This window comes from Cryptomeria japonica, chromosome 3 (genome assembly GCF_030272615.1).
Source record: "Cryptomeria japonica chromosome 3, Sugi_1.0, whole genome shotgun sequence".
NCBI classification, from domain to species: domain Eukaryota; kingdom Viridiplantae; phylum Streptophyta; class Pinopsida; order Cupressales; family Cupressaceae; genus Cryptomeria; species Cryptomeria japonica.
The window spans coordinates 677521136-677538122 of record NC_081407.1 but is presented as its reverse complement, the minus strand read 5'-3'; the positions used below and the strand labels follow the sequence as shown (position 1 = coordinate 677538122).

Sequence of the window (16987 nt, the reverse complement as noted above, 5' to 3'; positions counted from 1 at the left end):
TCTTCGTATATAGAGAGCAACTTGAAGAAGAAACCATCAATATTTTGTGTTGGATTTGTTGCTGGCGTCATATGAAAGGTGAATACTGATTTGTATAGATTTCATTTTCACCAAAATCACAAATAGACTCTTTTGATGACAGCAAAGGAGTTTTTACTAGTCGACAATTTTGCATGTTATCAGGAACCATGATTCCCAATTTGTATTCATTATTATTGGTAATGCTTTCACCATCAATCTACCTTTGGAATGTGATGTTTATGTTTTGAATACAATCCTTGGAAGCTGTTATTTTTGAATATTGAAACTTGATATATCTCAATGTTCAGAATACAATTCTCTATGGCTCCTGTTCAGAATTTTCTTTGCCTATTAATGTAATTTGTATCGGTATCATGAATTGTGCAAGTGCTAAATTTAGTAGTCTTAAAATTATTGTAATGTTGCAAATTGATTTTCACTTTACTTCTATGAAGATCAACATGGATGTGCTGCACTTATGATTTCATAGTAAATAATGTAATACAACATTTAGCGATATTTTTCCATATGCTGTCTTATTTTATGGGTGCATTACTCACCAAAACTTTATTCTTTTGCTTTACATTGCAGATGATTTCTTTGTTCCTTTACATCAAGGAGAACTATGGGATAAAAATGGCATTTCAGTTTTTAAGCAGCGTATGTTCCCTAGACATGCTTCCTCACCAAGCATCTGTTATGAATTAGAATAAATTTTACTATTATGTATATAGGCACATTAGAACAATTTTGTAGATTTCAAGATCTTACAACAATAAAAAAGTGTTTGTATTGTAATTATGCATAAATTACAGCAGAAATTAAGCTTACTGATGTTGAGAATGTGTTGTTTTGAGTGCTTGGTGTCACCGTCTTCCTTAGGAATTACACCTTCCTTTTTTTGAGAGTAGGGTGTTGCCTCATTCCTTGGAAGTTACAATTCTTTGGGGGTTTCATCCTCTCCTCCTATTATTTTCTATAAATTCTTTACATTTTTATGAATGTAATATTTAGAATCTTATTTTGCTAAATAATCTTGGTTAGGGAATCAAGGGCTGCAAAAAATAGCATCAAAGCGTGGGGATTCTGGGAACCAATGATTCACCAAATCTAAAATATACAATGATTTATACATCAAGCCTATCATTAGCTTGTACTAGAAGACATACAAATCCCAATCTGAAACTGACAAAAATTTACAGCATTCCTTACCTCCTTTAACTCACTCCAATCTTGTTTCTGCAAAGCTGAAGCTAATGGTGCTATATGAGTTTTGGGCAGTTTTGAGTCCCTTTACAAGTATCCATCATTACATTAGGCATAATCCCAATGCTTCATGATGTTGAATTACAAGGTGACCTATCTATCTTAGCCTAACATGAGATCTTTTTAGGGTTTTGAGTTAGTTACAAGAGGTGCTGCATAACTAGAGGAGAGGGAGGAGCCTTATTATCTGCCACATCTTTTGGAGGACCAGAACCAGATTCATCCCTGCTCGTGTTATTTGGAACAATGAGATGGTGATGAGGTTTTGCACCATCCTACCAAGTGGGTTTGAGAGAGCCCTATAAGCCCTCAACCCTAATTTATTTAAAATCGTTCTTATTGCACTAGTAGGCAGAATGCCTGTGGACAAAGCAACATTCACACCTATGTTTAGTGCTCTATCTGATGACATGAATAAATGAAATAATGATAATATATATGACAATGCTTACTAGATATAAGAGTTAAGAATATCTTTATTTGTATGAAATTATTACAAAAGAAGACCAGAGATGTTTAGCCAAGGATCAAAGACAATCTGACTAGGTTATACTTCTTTCTTTGATGATACACAATCTATTTAAAGGACCTGACAGTTGACAAGAGGAACACAAATGTCAACCAACTGACACTTATTACTACTCAAAGCCAACAAACAATTAGTACGTGGTCTGTAACCTATATTATTGGAACATAATAATAGTCATTGTATGCCAACTACAACCTAAAATTAAGCTTCTCATAATCCATTGATTGTCTCCAATTTTTTTCACATAGCTTTAGGGTAATTTCTTTAGGGAGCTCTTTAGAAAGATCCATCTCTACGCATATGTAGGCAAAGATAGTGCAAATTATGTTGATAGTTTCATTGGCCAAACAAACAAACTTTGTCAAGGTGTTAGTAGTGACAATCAACCTTGTAGTCCACCAATTTTGAAATAATTGTAAGGTGTAGCCTGACCCAAATAAAGGTAGTAGGGAAAGAGTGACTTTGAGGATTAAATTAGGTCAATGAAGAGCTCATTTTCCAAGAAGTACTTCCAAGTCCATTGCTCCACTCGTGAAGACTGCCTACTTTTAGTTGGAACTTACTGAATTTTCAAATCAGCGCATTTTGGGTAAATACTCCTCACTCTTGGTTACCTCAATGTCCATGATAAATTTTGAGTAGCCTATTGGATTTTTGGGCAGCAAGAGGAACCCTTGCTGATTATGTGTAAATCAACCAATGCGATTCCTTCTAAAACTTATTGACATAGCTAGAGAGAGAATTTGGTTCGAAAGATGCTCTAATTGTGAGCCCATTGCCATTGTCAAAGCTCAAAAGAGCTTCCAACTAGGATTTGTGGCTAGAATTCTCACTATACTTTGTCAAAATAGAAGTGCACCTAGGTGAGGCATCACAATTGAGTGAAACCATCAATTCTGCCCAATCTAACATGGGCCCAATATGAGGGGTAGAATATAGCACATTAGTAACCATAATTAAGTAGGTATGCATTGATCATTGGAAGTGGAGTCATTTGAGCAAGTTGACCTCTACCCATTGTACATTGACATCTTTTTAGGAATGGCCTAGATTACAGTAAATTTATAATAAGAGAAGGGCTAATGAAATGAAGAGATTGTGACGTAGAATTATTAGGGAAAGAGTGTACCATGAAAGAGGAAGCATGACATATTGAAATCTCCCTACTGTTGTGACCTAATCACACATCACCCCATTCCAAATGGGGACTCCCTACATTTTTGGTCCACTTGGTCTTCTGGTTGTGATCTTTTGGGTTGTTTGGCAGTAGTTTCTTCAATCTCCCCAGGTCCCCAAGTATTGTGGCAAATTTGGTCAAACTTGCAAGTGTTTTGAGTAAATTTAGCTAAGTCTGGAGCTTGTTTTGTCTATTTTAGGGCTTTTACCCTTCAGACTTAGAATTGAGGTCAGTAGTTCAAGGTTTTAATAAATCTGAATGAAGCAATAAAGTAAGAACCCTTCAAGGAAGCTACTAGTGAAATTTGAACAAATTTTCAGCATTTACTATTTTTAGTAAGTGTCGTTGTGCCCTGATTTGTTCTTAATTGATGTTGGAAGAACTTAGTATATTTAGTAAGTCTATTTTTGCCAGGTCTATCTTTGGCAGTTGGCAGGACATTGATGGTAGAACATTACTAAAAATCCAAGTTCTAAATTCAGAAAAGTTGAAAAAGAAGGCAATTGATCAGAAATTTGGCGAAGTCTGGAATTCTTTCTTGAAATGGCAAGGGCATGAAAATTTATTCTAAGGCATGAAAGAATTTTCCTTCATTGAGGAATCTTCCTCTATCCCAAAATGGCACTCAAGACTGGAAAGTGGTTGCTAGAATCAAGACTAGGAGGAATTTCCTCCCAACACTCAAATCCTTCACCATCTTCTAAGTGTGCTCAAAGAAGTCTAGGTGCCAAAACCATGTGAGGGAGGGATTTTCCTCTCCTAGGAAATTTCTCCACCTCCAAATTGCGCCCGAGGATAGAAGGGGAGCGCAAATATCAAGACATGGAGGAATTTGCATCTTCCACCAAAATTCTACCCCATAGACCAAATACGCTCAAGAAGAATGTGTCGGTGCCAAAGCATGGCCAAGGAGGAATTTTCCTCTTAGAGGAAATTCCTCCACTCCTGAAATGCGCTCCATGAAGGTTGGTGGGTGCAAGACCAAGGTTAGGGAGGATTCTTCAATTCTCACCAAATTCCTTCCCTATAGCAAAAATGCGCTTGAAGACAAAGATGGGTGCCAAAATCAATACATGGAGGAATTTTCCATTTCCTCAAAATTCCTCCGCCAGTGCTCAAATGCGCTCTAGGACAAGGGATGGGCGCTAAAATCAAATGCGCTCCATGAAGGTTGGTGGGTGCAAGACCAAGGTTAGGGAGGATTCTTCAATTCTCACCAAATTCCTTCCCTATAGCAAAAATGCGCTTGAAGACAAAGATGGGTGCCAAAATCAATACATGGAGGAATTTTCCATTTCCTCAAAATTCCTCCGCCAGTGCTCAAATGCGCTCTAGGACAAGGGATGGGCGCTAAAATCAATGCATTGAGGATTTTTTCCTTCTAAGACAAAAGTCCTCCATTACATCAAAACTGCATATAAAATTCCAGACAAAATAAAATTCCTTGGACATGAAAAAATGGTTAGATAATAGAATAAAATCTCCCCTCAGGACAAAATATACGCGAGCATCTAAAAAATTCCCTTAAACAAAATCTCTCTAGGAAAGAATTTTCTCTCTCCAAGATTAATAGGCATTCGGGAATCTTTCAGAAGTGAAAATATTGTTAAAATTCCTTCAAGGCAAGAAAATCTTTCAAAATCTTCTTTGTATGTCCAAGATAGAAAGAAACTTGTAAAGAATGAGTTGGTGACATGCAAAAGGAATATTCCATATTAATGAAGCACAACTCGGAAAATTATAGAAGTTCCTATTTTTGAACTCAAAGATGATGGCAAGGTCATCAAGGAAAACGAGGTATATGATTTCCCTCGATGGTTTTATGTAGTCAGCACTGGAAAGGAATTCTTTGAGAGGTACAACAAGGAGTCAGTATTGTTGAGGACATCAGTTAAAAAGGTTCAGGAAGAAACCCTCAATGCAGTGGAGGCATTGTTTGCAAGAAGGTTGATTGATGAGGAGTTGGCAATGGTCCACTTGAAGGATAGGCTACATGAATTCCTCTTTGTGGAATCCTTCTCGAAGGAACATTTGGAAAATGTTTCCTTGTTCTCCAACACAATGCACATGACTCAAGAATCTGCGCCAAGATGGGAGAAGTTTTTCTCCAAGTGTGAAGAGGACACTTCTATGCTGGAATTCAAATTAGAGACTATGCCAAGTGTCTTCGTAGGAGAGCTGGAAGCCTTCGTGACCAAATTCGTTGCATTCACCATCAATGAAAGGGATAATGGTCATTCTATTTTGGACGAGAATCTATTGAATTCATGATGGCATAGTGGGTCATTAATTGTTGGTGGACGTTTTGACTAGGTGGTGGCTCATTCATTGCATGATGGCTGCCATGTTTAAGGAGTTAGTGAATCATTAATGCATGGTGGGTGATTTGAAAAGTAATGGTCATTTAATGCATCATGGATGCCCTTTTGGGAACAAAGAACAATTAATATGTAGTGGGCGGGATTCTTCAGTAATGGTTATCTCCACTACTTGGTGACACATTTTGGGAATCTTATGTCAAACCCTAATTAGGGTTTTGCATGGTTGAATCTTAGTCGTTGATTTGAATGTAATCTAGGTCCTCCATTTTCTTTTTGGGATCTATAAAAGGGGTTCACCCCCTCATTTGTAAGGGAGGGAGAATTGTATGAGATTGTTGCTATAAGTTATTGAGATAATAAGAGTGATACATTGGCTTTTGGTTGTTTTAAAGTTTGCATGGTTTCATCTTCCTCACTTAGATTAGATTTGCTTCAAGTACTTAGATGAATGAAATAGATAATATTACTTTATGGTGAGATCATTCGCTCATACTTTTTGCAGATAGATGATTTCTATCTGCAGGGCAAGGTTGGATTGAGCTTTTACATGTGCGTTCTTAACTTAGATTGTTAGATGAGCATTGTTCTTTGATGGTATTCATTGATGATTTAAAATCTTACAAGCACAACTTTTGAAGATTGTACCCTCTTTGTGTAGTTGTTTGCAAGTGGCGAAGCAAAGTGTGTTCGATGTTGCCTAAGTCTTTGTTGTCTATTGAATTCCTAGATTAGGTTAAAATCTTTCTAAACCCTTCCCCTATTTACTTTCCGCACATTTCATTGAAAAGTTCCAAAAAAAAGCTATCCATTGATAAATCATTTGCAAAACCTCCTTGAAATTTCAAAATTTGTTTGTCTTCTTCACTGCACGTAAGTCCCCTTGGATTACTAGCAACATCAAACCAAACGAGCCTATATCCATCATAAAGTTGCAAGTATGTAGTTGGAACCTTGGAATCATTGTATGATCTTCCTGCAATCTTAGCATACATTGGATTTGATAAAGAGAGGATAGAGTGACTATTTGGAAACTTTATTCTATGTTGGTGTGGTCATAAAACACCTGTCAACACCTACCTTTTTACATTGCTCCATTTAGATTCATAGTGGCTTTATTTGCCCCCTTTTCCTTTCTATAGAAAACATTGTTCTACGGAGCTTCTTGATGTGGGGATGCAGGGACGGGGGGACCAAGGCCCTAAGTTTGGGGATAGGGGCGACACTGATATACATATAGTACTTGAAAAACTAGTTAAAAAAAGATGTATCAGAATAACATTTCAAATGAAACTTTGGCAAATTAGTAAATTAGCAAAATTGCAAATATTGAATACTAAAATTTTAAATACTTGAATACTAAATAAAATTTGGCAAACGAAAATTTTAAATTGGAGATTTCTATTCTATCCAAAATATCATAAAGATGATTACAATGAGTAGCATGATATCAAAATAAGTACAAAATATAATGAAGGGAGGCTTTTAATCATCCCCAAACTCATCACTAGAACTATTGAAATCCTCATGGTCAAGCTCTGCCAAACTAATACTAACCAGCCCTACATATAGAATCATTGCATCCTCATCAATCTGTGCTGGCACCTCTAGCTCTACATCCCATCGTGTTGCTGAACTCTCTTTGTACACAAATATTCTTGCGGTCAATGAGACACAATGTACTATGTATAACCACAAGCTTATGTGCTCTCCTACAGGAAAGAGTGTTCCTTCTAAGAGAGTGGATGAAGCTATAGGTGACTAGATCCTCTCAATAGTTGAAGAGCTAGAAACTGGAGATATCAATCAAATGGCTAGAGTGGTAGTCAAAGATTTCGGTCCATGGCAATTCCACCATAAATTAGGTCCTCTTGTATAGTAGTTGCCATATCCATCTTGGCCTCCTCAAAAACCTCGTAGAGTGGCAAATTTGGTCCACTCAGTGTGAATTGTGCTGGCATCTATAGGATCATACATTTTCTTAGTGGCACCAAAGAATGTTGCCTTTACCTCAGCATCTTGTATGGGTTAACTCTACAAGGTGTAGTCTTGTACCAGTTAGGATTCAATGCATAGGCAACCATGTGCAAGGGAGTGTTGAGCCTCTCCCATCTCTGATGAATGATTGGCTGAATGTGCTTATTGTAGAATGCTAATGTGGGGTCCTCTCACACAACAACCCTCATCTAGTCAAGCATAAAATTAATTCACTCATACACCTCTAGGATTAGGTGCATCCACATTCCCATATTTGATGACTTGGACAATTGGAGCAATGATGGAGACTATATATTTTGCATCACTCCGAAACACCTCACTCTTCAGTATATCCTTCACACTCCTCCCCTCCTCTTTCTTGGACTTGGTCCACCAATTCCAATTTGTTGCCATAACCATGAGTTGTAGTGACTCTTGCACCTCTATCATTCTCTCCAAGAAAATCAAATAGGATGCATATCTAGTCCCAATAGGTTTCAAGAGCTCCTTAAAGAAGCAACTGAAGAGTGCATGTGAAATGTGGCGATTGCAGATAAACATTTGCACATCTCTAGCGTCAGTGACGACTACTTTGATCTACTCAATTTTCCCCATGTCCTTGAGTCCATTGTTCATGGCATGCACACGACATGGAGCCCACCAAATATGTTTATAAGCTGCCTCAACAAGTTTCCCTGAAGCTTTGCGCACATGTGCCACATCTGTCACTACTTGGACCACATTTTGTGGTCCAACCTCCTCAATGGTATCCTTGAGGACCTGAAACTGAATATCATCATCTTTGTGATTTTCTAAAGTATCAATTGCCTTAAGAAAATATGGGCGCTTTTACATGTAAACATGATATTGATGAGTGGATGATGCCTAATGTCTGTCCACCATCAATGACTACACTGCATCCACTCTTCCCTCAACATTTCTTTATTTTCTTCATCAATACATTGATCTTGGAATAGTTATTATCCAAGATAGTGGTCCTCAATTTGTATCACTTAGTGGCACATATGATGGTCCTCCCCTTGGTACCATCGACATCATCTCCTTATAATAAGGAGATCGAGCTATATGAAATGGGATGCAATTGGCAAAGAAAAAACTTGCTAATTGCATCATCTATATCAAATTTCAGCTGGACATGAAACAAATCAGCTATGGGGTTCCTTTGCAATTTGCGTTTCCCACTACCCTCTCCTGCATGGGCATTGGAGGAAGAACATGGCATCACTCCTCTCATTCGCAAAGTATGACTAGAACTTTGTGGCTGGTTTTGCTGAACTTGCATCCTTTGAGACAAAGTAGTAGGCACAAATGAAGCTATAGTGTCATCAGGAACACCCCATAGCTTTTTTATCTAAACTCTATATTTGAGGTTTGGTACTTGCGCCAAAAAAGAACATGTATCCACACCTTTTCCTTGAATAAAATGAAGGTGTGCATTAACTCGAGTAATGCTGCCATAAAATTCTAAATCACGAAAGTGTCACTTCCACTTCCTTGTGCCACCAGATGTCCTTGGTCTACATGGTAATTTTGTTGCAAATTGTCTGTGAGGAGACTTATGATCAAAATGACCCCTAGCATACTCTACTAGTAATGCGGAGGAGCACTACGAACCTCTACTTCATCGTCACTCATGTCATGAGAGCTCATTGTGACACCGCAATAAACAATATAAATTCAAATTTTATAAGTTTCAACCTAGTTTGACAAATTTGAAAATAAAATTTAAATTTCAATGTTGAATTTTGATGACAATATGAACAATGAACAATGAACAATCAACTTTGCATTGAATCTTTTGAAAATTCATTTGCAGCCATGTGTATGGAATTATTAATTTATTATAAAAAAATAAATTTTGAAAAAGAAAGTTGAAACTTAAAAAAAATTAGAAAAAGAATGAAAAATCAGTCATAGAATCCTACCTTGTGCTTGAAAAATCCTTCCAACTTGGTGTAGAATCTTCTTCTTCCTCTTCTTCTTGCTGCTTCTCACCCCTCTTACACTTTCTTCACCTGAATCACACTCCTCACCTCGCTTCCACTTGCAACTCCTCTTCAACCTAGCTGATGAAATGGAAATGTGAGTGAATGTGAGGATTTTTGAGGGTTTAATAGAGTTTAGAGGGCATGGAGGGGGCCCACTTGCCATTAGGTTTCGACGTTTTTGGCTCTATAATCAAGAAAAAAAATGAAATTTTTAATTTTTAACTTTGATTGTTGGCCCATGGATGGGAGATGCCTGGCCGACCCGACATCTCTGTTGTCTCCAAGCTGTCCCTTGCAAACCGACAGCGGTGGCGGTGCGACAAGGGGACATGCTCGCCCCATTCCCATGTTTTGGGAACGTCCCCATCCCGAAAACGGTGGGAAAAAGGGGGAGACGCATCCCCGTGTTTTGCTGATAGCAAATGAGAGCATAACATTTGAGATTCAAGGTTTTCTTGTCTTTGGGCATGTAAATATCAATGGTCTTGGCAAATCGAGTGCAAAAGTTATGAAGATCATTTTTTGAGGTTTGAGCCAATGCGTTATTGCAAATAGTTTGAAGACATTTTCTGTTGGCCAAATATTTCATGCTATTAACTGGAATCTAATGAGTTGATTGAATGGTAATTTAGTTCAAAATGATTATTGTTTTGGTTAGCAAGTTGTTATCTGTATAAATAGTGTACCCATGTTTTTCCAATTGATATTTTGCTTTTGTATTTAGAATGATCTATTGCATCGAAGCTTATCTTGACGATATAACCTAATGGAAAAAGAATCAAATAATGTTCTATTTGAAGGCATTTGTAGATTTTGTTAAGGCATATTCTGGATTGCATAATCCTAATTAAAAATAATTTTTCTGAATACTTATAAAGTGACAGAATGGCTATATGTGCTTGTTTCACCTACTCTAAATTTAAGAAAAAACCATGTAACTCTTGTGAAATGTTTGTATTGATTTACAAATACGTTGCATAAATAGTATTACATCCTTAAAGAGGAACAAAATAGTTAAGTTCATATGTAGCTCAATTGATCCTTATTATACTTGAAGCACATGTTTAGTTAAATTAGTGCAATAGGTAGACACTTAACAATCTATGGAAGCATGAGTAGGCATACATGATACCACAAAGCTAGTATCAAGTGTCAACAAATACCTAGATAAAACTAGATGAATAATAGTTTCCCTCAATTACATAGTCTATGTTTAGAAATGGCAGAATTTTCCCGCAGGATTGCAGGGATATCGGTTATCTTGGGAGAAAATCAAAATGAATATAGCCGAATCTATCAAGAATAAGATATGCCTTCCTCATATTCTCACTTTGGAATGAAAGTGTTTATGTAAACAATTCTCATTGCAACCTAAGATTTTAACAATGCTTGCTTTTCAACCTCAAAAGAAATATAAGTTCAAGAGACCTTGGATAGCTCCTCCCTTTGGGTATGATAAGTTGAATACAAATGGTGCTTCACGGGGCAATCTAGGTCAAGCCAATATGAGAGGCATTGGCAGCTATTCAGACAAAATATGTAACTTTCTTCTTTCCTGAAAATTGGGACATACAACTAATAATCTAGCAGAGATCAAGGCTGTTTATAAAGGGATGCAAGAGTGTCTCAAACTTGGGTGGTGGAACTCCGAATTAAATCTGATTCAAAGGTCATTATCAGCTTGCTATTTGATCCTTAGAAATTCCATAGCAAAAATTTGCAAATAGAAAGAGAGTTGTAGAAGATTTCACAGCTTGTAGGATAAATTTCACAAGGTTCAATTGAGCCATGTTCCTAGAGAATGCACTAGAGTAGCGGATGGGCTAGCCAATTGGGCTATTGACAACCACAATGTCATTTGTTATGGTTCACCTCCTCATTGGTGGCTGATCAATCTTCAAGAGGATCTAAGAAAGATTTTAGACTTTGATTTGTTCCAATGAACTCTAATATGTATCCTCTCTATTTTACCTAGGCTTGGACTGATAGTTTTCGGCCTGATATAGTCAAATATGTGCACTTTGGTTTTTATCTAACATTGAGACTCTTTTTTTATCAAAATAAAATAAAATTACGTAGTCTATGTTGTCTATATGTTGGTACAATTACAATGTTGGTCTCCTAGTTGTTAGTTACCTAATTGGAAAGATGAGTACCCTATAAAGTTGATGTATTTGAATGCATGCATACTCTATCAGTGAAGTGTTAATTTTTGACATTTAGTTAATTTACTTATTAATTTAACAATTCATAATTAATTTTTTAATTATTTGTTATTGATTATTATCATGCTAAGTTACTAGTCTTGGTATGTTTGATTCACGGGTTTGGTTAAATTTTTTTGGAGTTGGGTTCGTTTTGGGTTCGCACATAGAAAATCATATAAAAGTAAAAAATATATAAACATTTGCAATAGTAATTAAGTTCAAAATACCCCACCATATTAATAGTCAAATAACGTTGCAAAATATGCTATTATATTAATAGTCAAATATTAGTTATACTCAAATGTCATGATATATTTTGAAGTTATAATGTCAAGTGTTAACAATCAACCATCATTGATCAAATATCATATTGGTCTTTAAAAATATCATCACCATCCATAATAGATGATGTAGGTAGTGGTAAATTAGGCGAACCACAAATAGGAGCATTGGCACTAGCATGTTAAGTAGTTGGCTCATTGTCATTGTCAACATCAAGTGCAGCAAAGTGGGTAGTGGAAGCATCCAAGTCAATAAGTTTTGGTTTGATATCCCACTTCATTGTGCCCCCTTTTTTGTAGCCACTTTGTTTGTGTGCAAGGAGCTGCAAGTTTGAATGCACATACACCAAGTTCTTCGCCTTTTTTGAGTGTAGTGGATTGCATTTTATTGAGTGGATGGAGTATATGCTCCAATTTGTCTCAGATGTAGATGAACTAGCGACCTATTAAGACAAAATTAGAGAGTTGTGTTACAAAAATAAAAATAAAACTTAAAAGATTTGTTTTATTAAACTTATGATAACATTTTAATTGCAATAGACTGTAGGTGTGTGAATGATTAGCCATGGAAGTACCACCAACTATGAGCATTGCCCATATATTTGTCCCCAAGAGCATCGATACCACAATCATTGGAGCATGCAAAATCCATGAATTCGATCCTCATTGCATCCCATATGTCATGATCAATGAAGAGTTTGCAAAGTTCTGCCTTGTACTCTTGACTAACCTCAACATCTCTATATGGGGCAACTTTTGTTGCCATAGAGAGGAGCTGAACACTATAATATTTAGGACTTAATGCAAAGGCAAGAAGATGTAGATGAATGTTCATTTTGTTCCTTCTCTCTTCAATGATTTTGTGTAGTTTGAAGGCTTTTTCTTTAGGATCTTGCTCTTTTGCATTTATGATTACTTTTATCTTCTTAATCATTGAGTTAATGCCATCATATATCTCACCCAAACAAGGGCTACCCATATGGTATATCGGATCATGCTCAATATGGGATCATGAAATTGAGGAGATATTATGATCCCACCAAATGTTGTTTAGAATCATTTGCTTAACCTTTGCTGCCCTTGTAGTGCTAGATTGCCTCCATATGGTCCAATTTGTGCTGATGACCATGTTAGAAAGTGCTTAAAGAATCTTCACACGTCGTCTCAACACAATTTTGTTGAAGGAAAAATGGGTCACAACAACTTGTTTAAAAATCAATATCAAAATAATAACAAAAAATTAAATAAAAATAAAAATAAAATAAAAAAGTTTACTGAAGAGAAAAATATTTATTATTTAACTTACCTTCAATTTCTCCAATTTCGAGAATGTTCTAAATATGCGTTGTGAGATATGGTGGTTGGTGATGAACATTTGGATCTCTTTGGCCTATATACACTTGTTTGATCCAATCAATTTTGGTGTTAATTTTTTGTAGCATTAGGTTGAGGAAGTGGACAACACAAGGTGTTCGAAAAATGTGTGAATAACACTCCTAAACTAGTAAGCTTTACATTTTTTGGCATTCTCTGTTATAACTTGAACAACATTTCAAGGGTCACTTCCTGAATGGCTTGAGAAAAAATGTTAGCAATAAATGCACCATCCTTGATCTCCCCCTCACAATTCACTAATCTCAAAAACACTGCCTTTTGGGGGTCACTACAATAACATTGATCAATGGCCTTTTCTTCATCATAAATGATGGATACCCTTGTTTCTACCCTTGACTCCCTTATGGGCTTCAAGGAGTCCTCTACAAATTTCACCTCTTTTTCCAATAAGGTGCTACACACCTCAAAACTTGAGACCTTGTACCCTGTTAGAGCCACGTTAATTGCTTTCACTATTTTTGAATGCCAATTGATTTGCATAGACACATCTCACTATTTGTTGATTGACAATTTCTCTAGACTTGCTGTGAAATGCCATTTCTAATGTTCCCTTAAATTTCTTATGTGTAGAGGCAGTAGGTTAGGTGTAGACAAAAATGGATGGTATTTGTAGGTAGAAAGATAAGGTGGTGGAGGGGCCTTCATCCCTTGAGATCCTTTATTTAACAAAAGATGATTTGATTTATGACTTGCTCCTTGATCTACTTTTTCTTGCTTTTCAATACATGCCAAGACTTGTTTTTTGAATGCCATTACCATCTTCCCTTGGACAAAATTTGAATCCTTGTGTAGGGATGTTGCACAAATGGATTTTCACTTGACTGTTTGGCATGGGTACTTTAGATTCATCTTAGGTTCACTCGGGGTGGACCCGCAGTCATTATGCAGAACCCTATCCATAGTCACAGGTGAGTTGAATTAGGATCCAAACTTGGTCTGAACTAGACCAAGACTTGGCCGGTAACATAGTGTTGACGTGTCTAAAGTCGCAGAACTACGACTCCATCCGGCCAATGCAGAATAGAAATGCTAAGAATCCTATCCTCTCTTGAGATAAGGAAATCCCTAATGCTGTGTTAATTTGATCAATGGGGATGACCTCAATGTTTCGGTTGTCAGGTCTTGACTGTAGGATAGCTTAGTAGTTGATGTGTTTTGCTAGAAACACAAAGGGGACTTACGGTTAGACGGAATTGGTTTCGTACAGGTTCCCTAAAGTTTTACAGTCCTATATCATCTGATTTGCTCATAATTGATGTTATTTCAGCTCGACTAGAGGGTTTCTTTAATGAAAAAAGGAAAAAAAGGAGGGATAAGGATAAAGAGTGAATAAGAACAGCTAACTAATTTTAACTAAGACAACATATTTCAACACATGGACGGAAGTCTTAAAATAACTAGAAATTACTTGCCAGCCAATTAGCACAACTAGGTAAAAACCAGTGCAATCATCTAAGGATTTTTGAATTTTCAAGTTTATTAGATTTGAACAATAGACTCTTACACCCATTCATCCAAATCTAATAACCGAACTTAGCACAAAAGGTGGGGGGCTTAGACTAACCATGCAAAGGAAACAATAATCAACTATTTCCTAATGTTATGAACCAAGATTTTCCATCAAATGCATGCATAAATAACTGTCTGAAAGTAAATACAATTGCAGAAATATGAAATAAATGGAGAAGAGGACCATGCACTCACAGTAAAACAAACACAGCTTTAACATCCATCAAATCCTGTATATATTTCGCCAGAGTTTTTGCAACAATCTTTGTTTTCTGCCTACAACAAAGGAGGAACAAACTCCTTTATATAGAATTCCCAGAAATGGATGAATGGCCAAGATTTAAACTTAAACAAGGGGGCCAGATTCATCCATTTATCAAAATTGCCCATACCCATAAATGGGAGGCAAAATATCAGCAACAACAAAAGGAGAAACAATAACTACCAAAAAGGTAATCAATAACTACCCAAAAAGGTACTCCAAAAAGTGCACATGCACGGAACTCAAGATTTACAACTGTTTTGGTAGTTAGAAATGAACTTTATATTTGAAAAGTGCTTTTATAAGATTTAAAAAGAAACTTGTATTTTAGGAAAGCACTTTCTCCTTTTCTGCTGTGGACCCCTTTTTTTAAAAATTCATCCTCACTGTGCAAATATTCCTTCTAGATGTCCTGACCTGCTGTACGTTCTGCCCGAACATATTCCTGAAATTTGATGCATAGCTGGAACAACACCATGCTTTGGGGCATAGGAGGATGGCGTATTTTATATTGCATACCCTCCAAGTGGCGATCTACATGCTTTAACCCATCCTTCCAGTCGAACCGATGAGCCTCAAAACTTAATATGTCTGAATGCAACCCATTGGCAAATTCTAGGTCCTCCATGGAGTATGCGACCTTATCAATTCTCAATCTATCCTCCTAGTCTGGTTGTACTTGATCGTCAGACAAACTATTTTTCTAGCCTAGAACCATTGATCTGAATCTTTCCACCAAGATCCCTCATGTTTTTCAAAATTTCCTCGCATTCCTTCTGCTCTTTATTAATGGTATCTTTTGTGGCATTCTTCATGTTGGCAGTCCAGTACCATTCTTTAAAAACGCTGATGTCATAGGGATCCAGGATAGTGGACAATGTGGGAATCTGTGTGTGGGTCCAGAAAAGAGCCCTTATGAGGTGAAGAATTGTACCGACCACCTCATGAACCTTGAAACACTCCCTCTTTACTTCAAACGATTTGACAAGAATGGTCTCTCGGTGGTGGGCCATTTCCTTTACGTCTTCAATGATCCTCTCTCCCTTTTCCTTAATGTCCCAAATCCATTCCCTAACGACCTTGGCGGTATCACATGCTCCTTCAAACTCGGTTGTAGTCCTTTGTGCTAATGCCAATGGTGGAACATGGGATTTAGGGGCTTGTTGCAATAGTTTCAACAGGTGATCAATGTATCCCTCAGCTTGCTCAGCACGAACTTGGTACATGTCTCTCTCAACAGTCATTTTGTCGAGTTGTCTGAGCATATTCTGCACGGAATCCTTGAACTCTTCCCTTTCTTGCTCTTTGGTGGCTCGCCCTATCGGGATGGTTGTAATGCTATAATCAGCCAATGCAATCTGATCGGCTAGCTTATCTGTAGGCGGGGTAGCGATATGAATGGTGCGGTTCCTCTGCTCATCCTTAGTGATCCGGTAGTAGGTCTTGGGCTTTTTCGTACCTTTGGATTTTATCTCTCCTATGCGAGAGAAGATATCTTCCAAGTTGATAGGTGGCTTGACAATTGCTTTCCGCTGTGCACGAGCAATTAACTAGTCTTGAGGGATGGTCTGTCCGGATGTTATTGCCAAATTCCCACTTTGTTCCTTGGAGGTTTCAGCTGGCTCACTGCCTATCTGCAATTGATCTGTCATAGAAGGAACGGATGCAGTATCCAATCCCTTACTCATAACTGAGTTCTCCCCTACCTCACTGAACAACTGTTGGGTATCCCCTTGTGATGGTTGCTCTTCAGTTTTATTGGGCTCCTGGGTCTCATCTTCCTTTTGCTCTCCCTCAACAGTGGTGTCATCTATGCCGGCGCTATTCAATTGTAATTCATGTTGACTCCCTTGTGTGAGCTCACGCTTACTAGCCCCTTGATTAGGCGGAATTTCTCCCTCCTCAACTTAATTTCTAGGTTCATTGGAGCCAATGACCCTTATCTATGCATCTGGCTCCCCTTGTGCCTGAGGATTATTAGCCTCGACCGCATCAACATCACTTTGGGAAGGCGGAGCAGGTATATAGTCAAGTTC

At 37.3% G+C, this 16987-nt stretch overlaps 1 protein-coding gene across 1 annotated transcript in view; it reads left to right on the top strand.

Annotated features, from left to right (window-relative positions):
* LOC131055195 (UDP-glucose:glycoprotein glucosyltransferase) overlaps positions 1–16987 on the top strand; it is a 221810-nt gene that overhangs the window by 95253 nt on the left and 109570 nt on the right. Inside the window, exon 13 of the mRNA XM_057989792.2 lies at positions 613–681. Within this exon, the coding sequence (XP_057845775.2) occupies positions 613–681 (69 nt within the window). The remainder of the gene's footprint in view (positions 1–612; positions 682–16987) is intronic.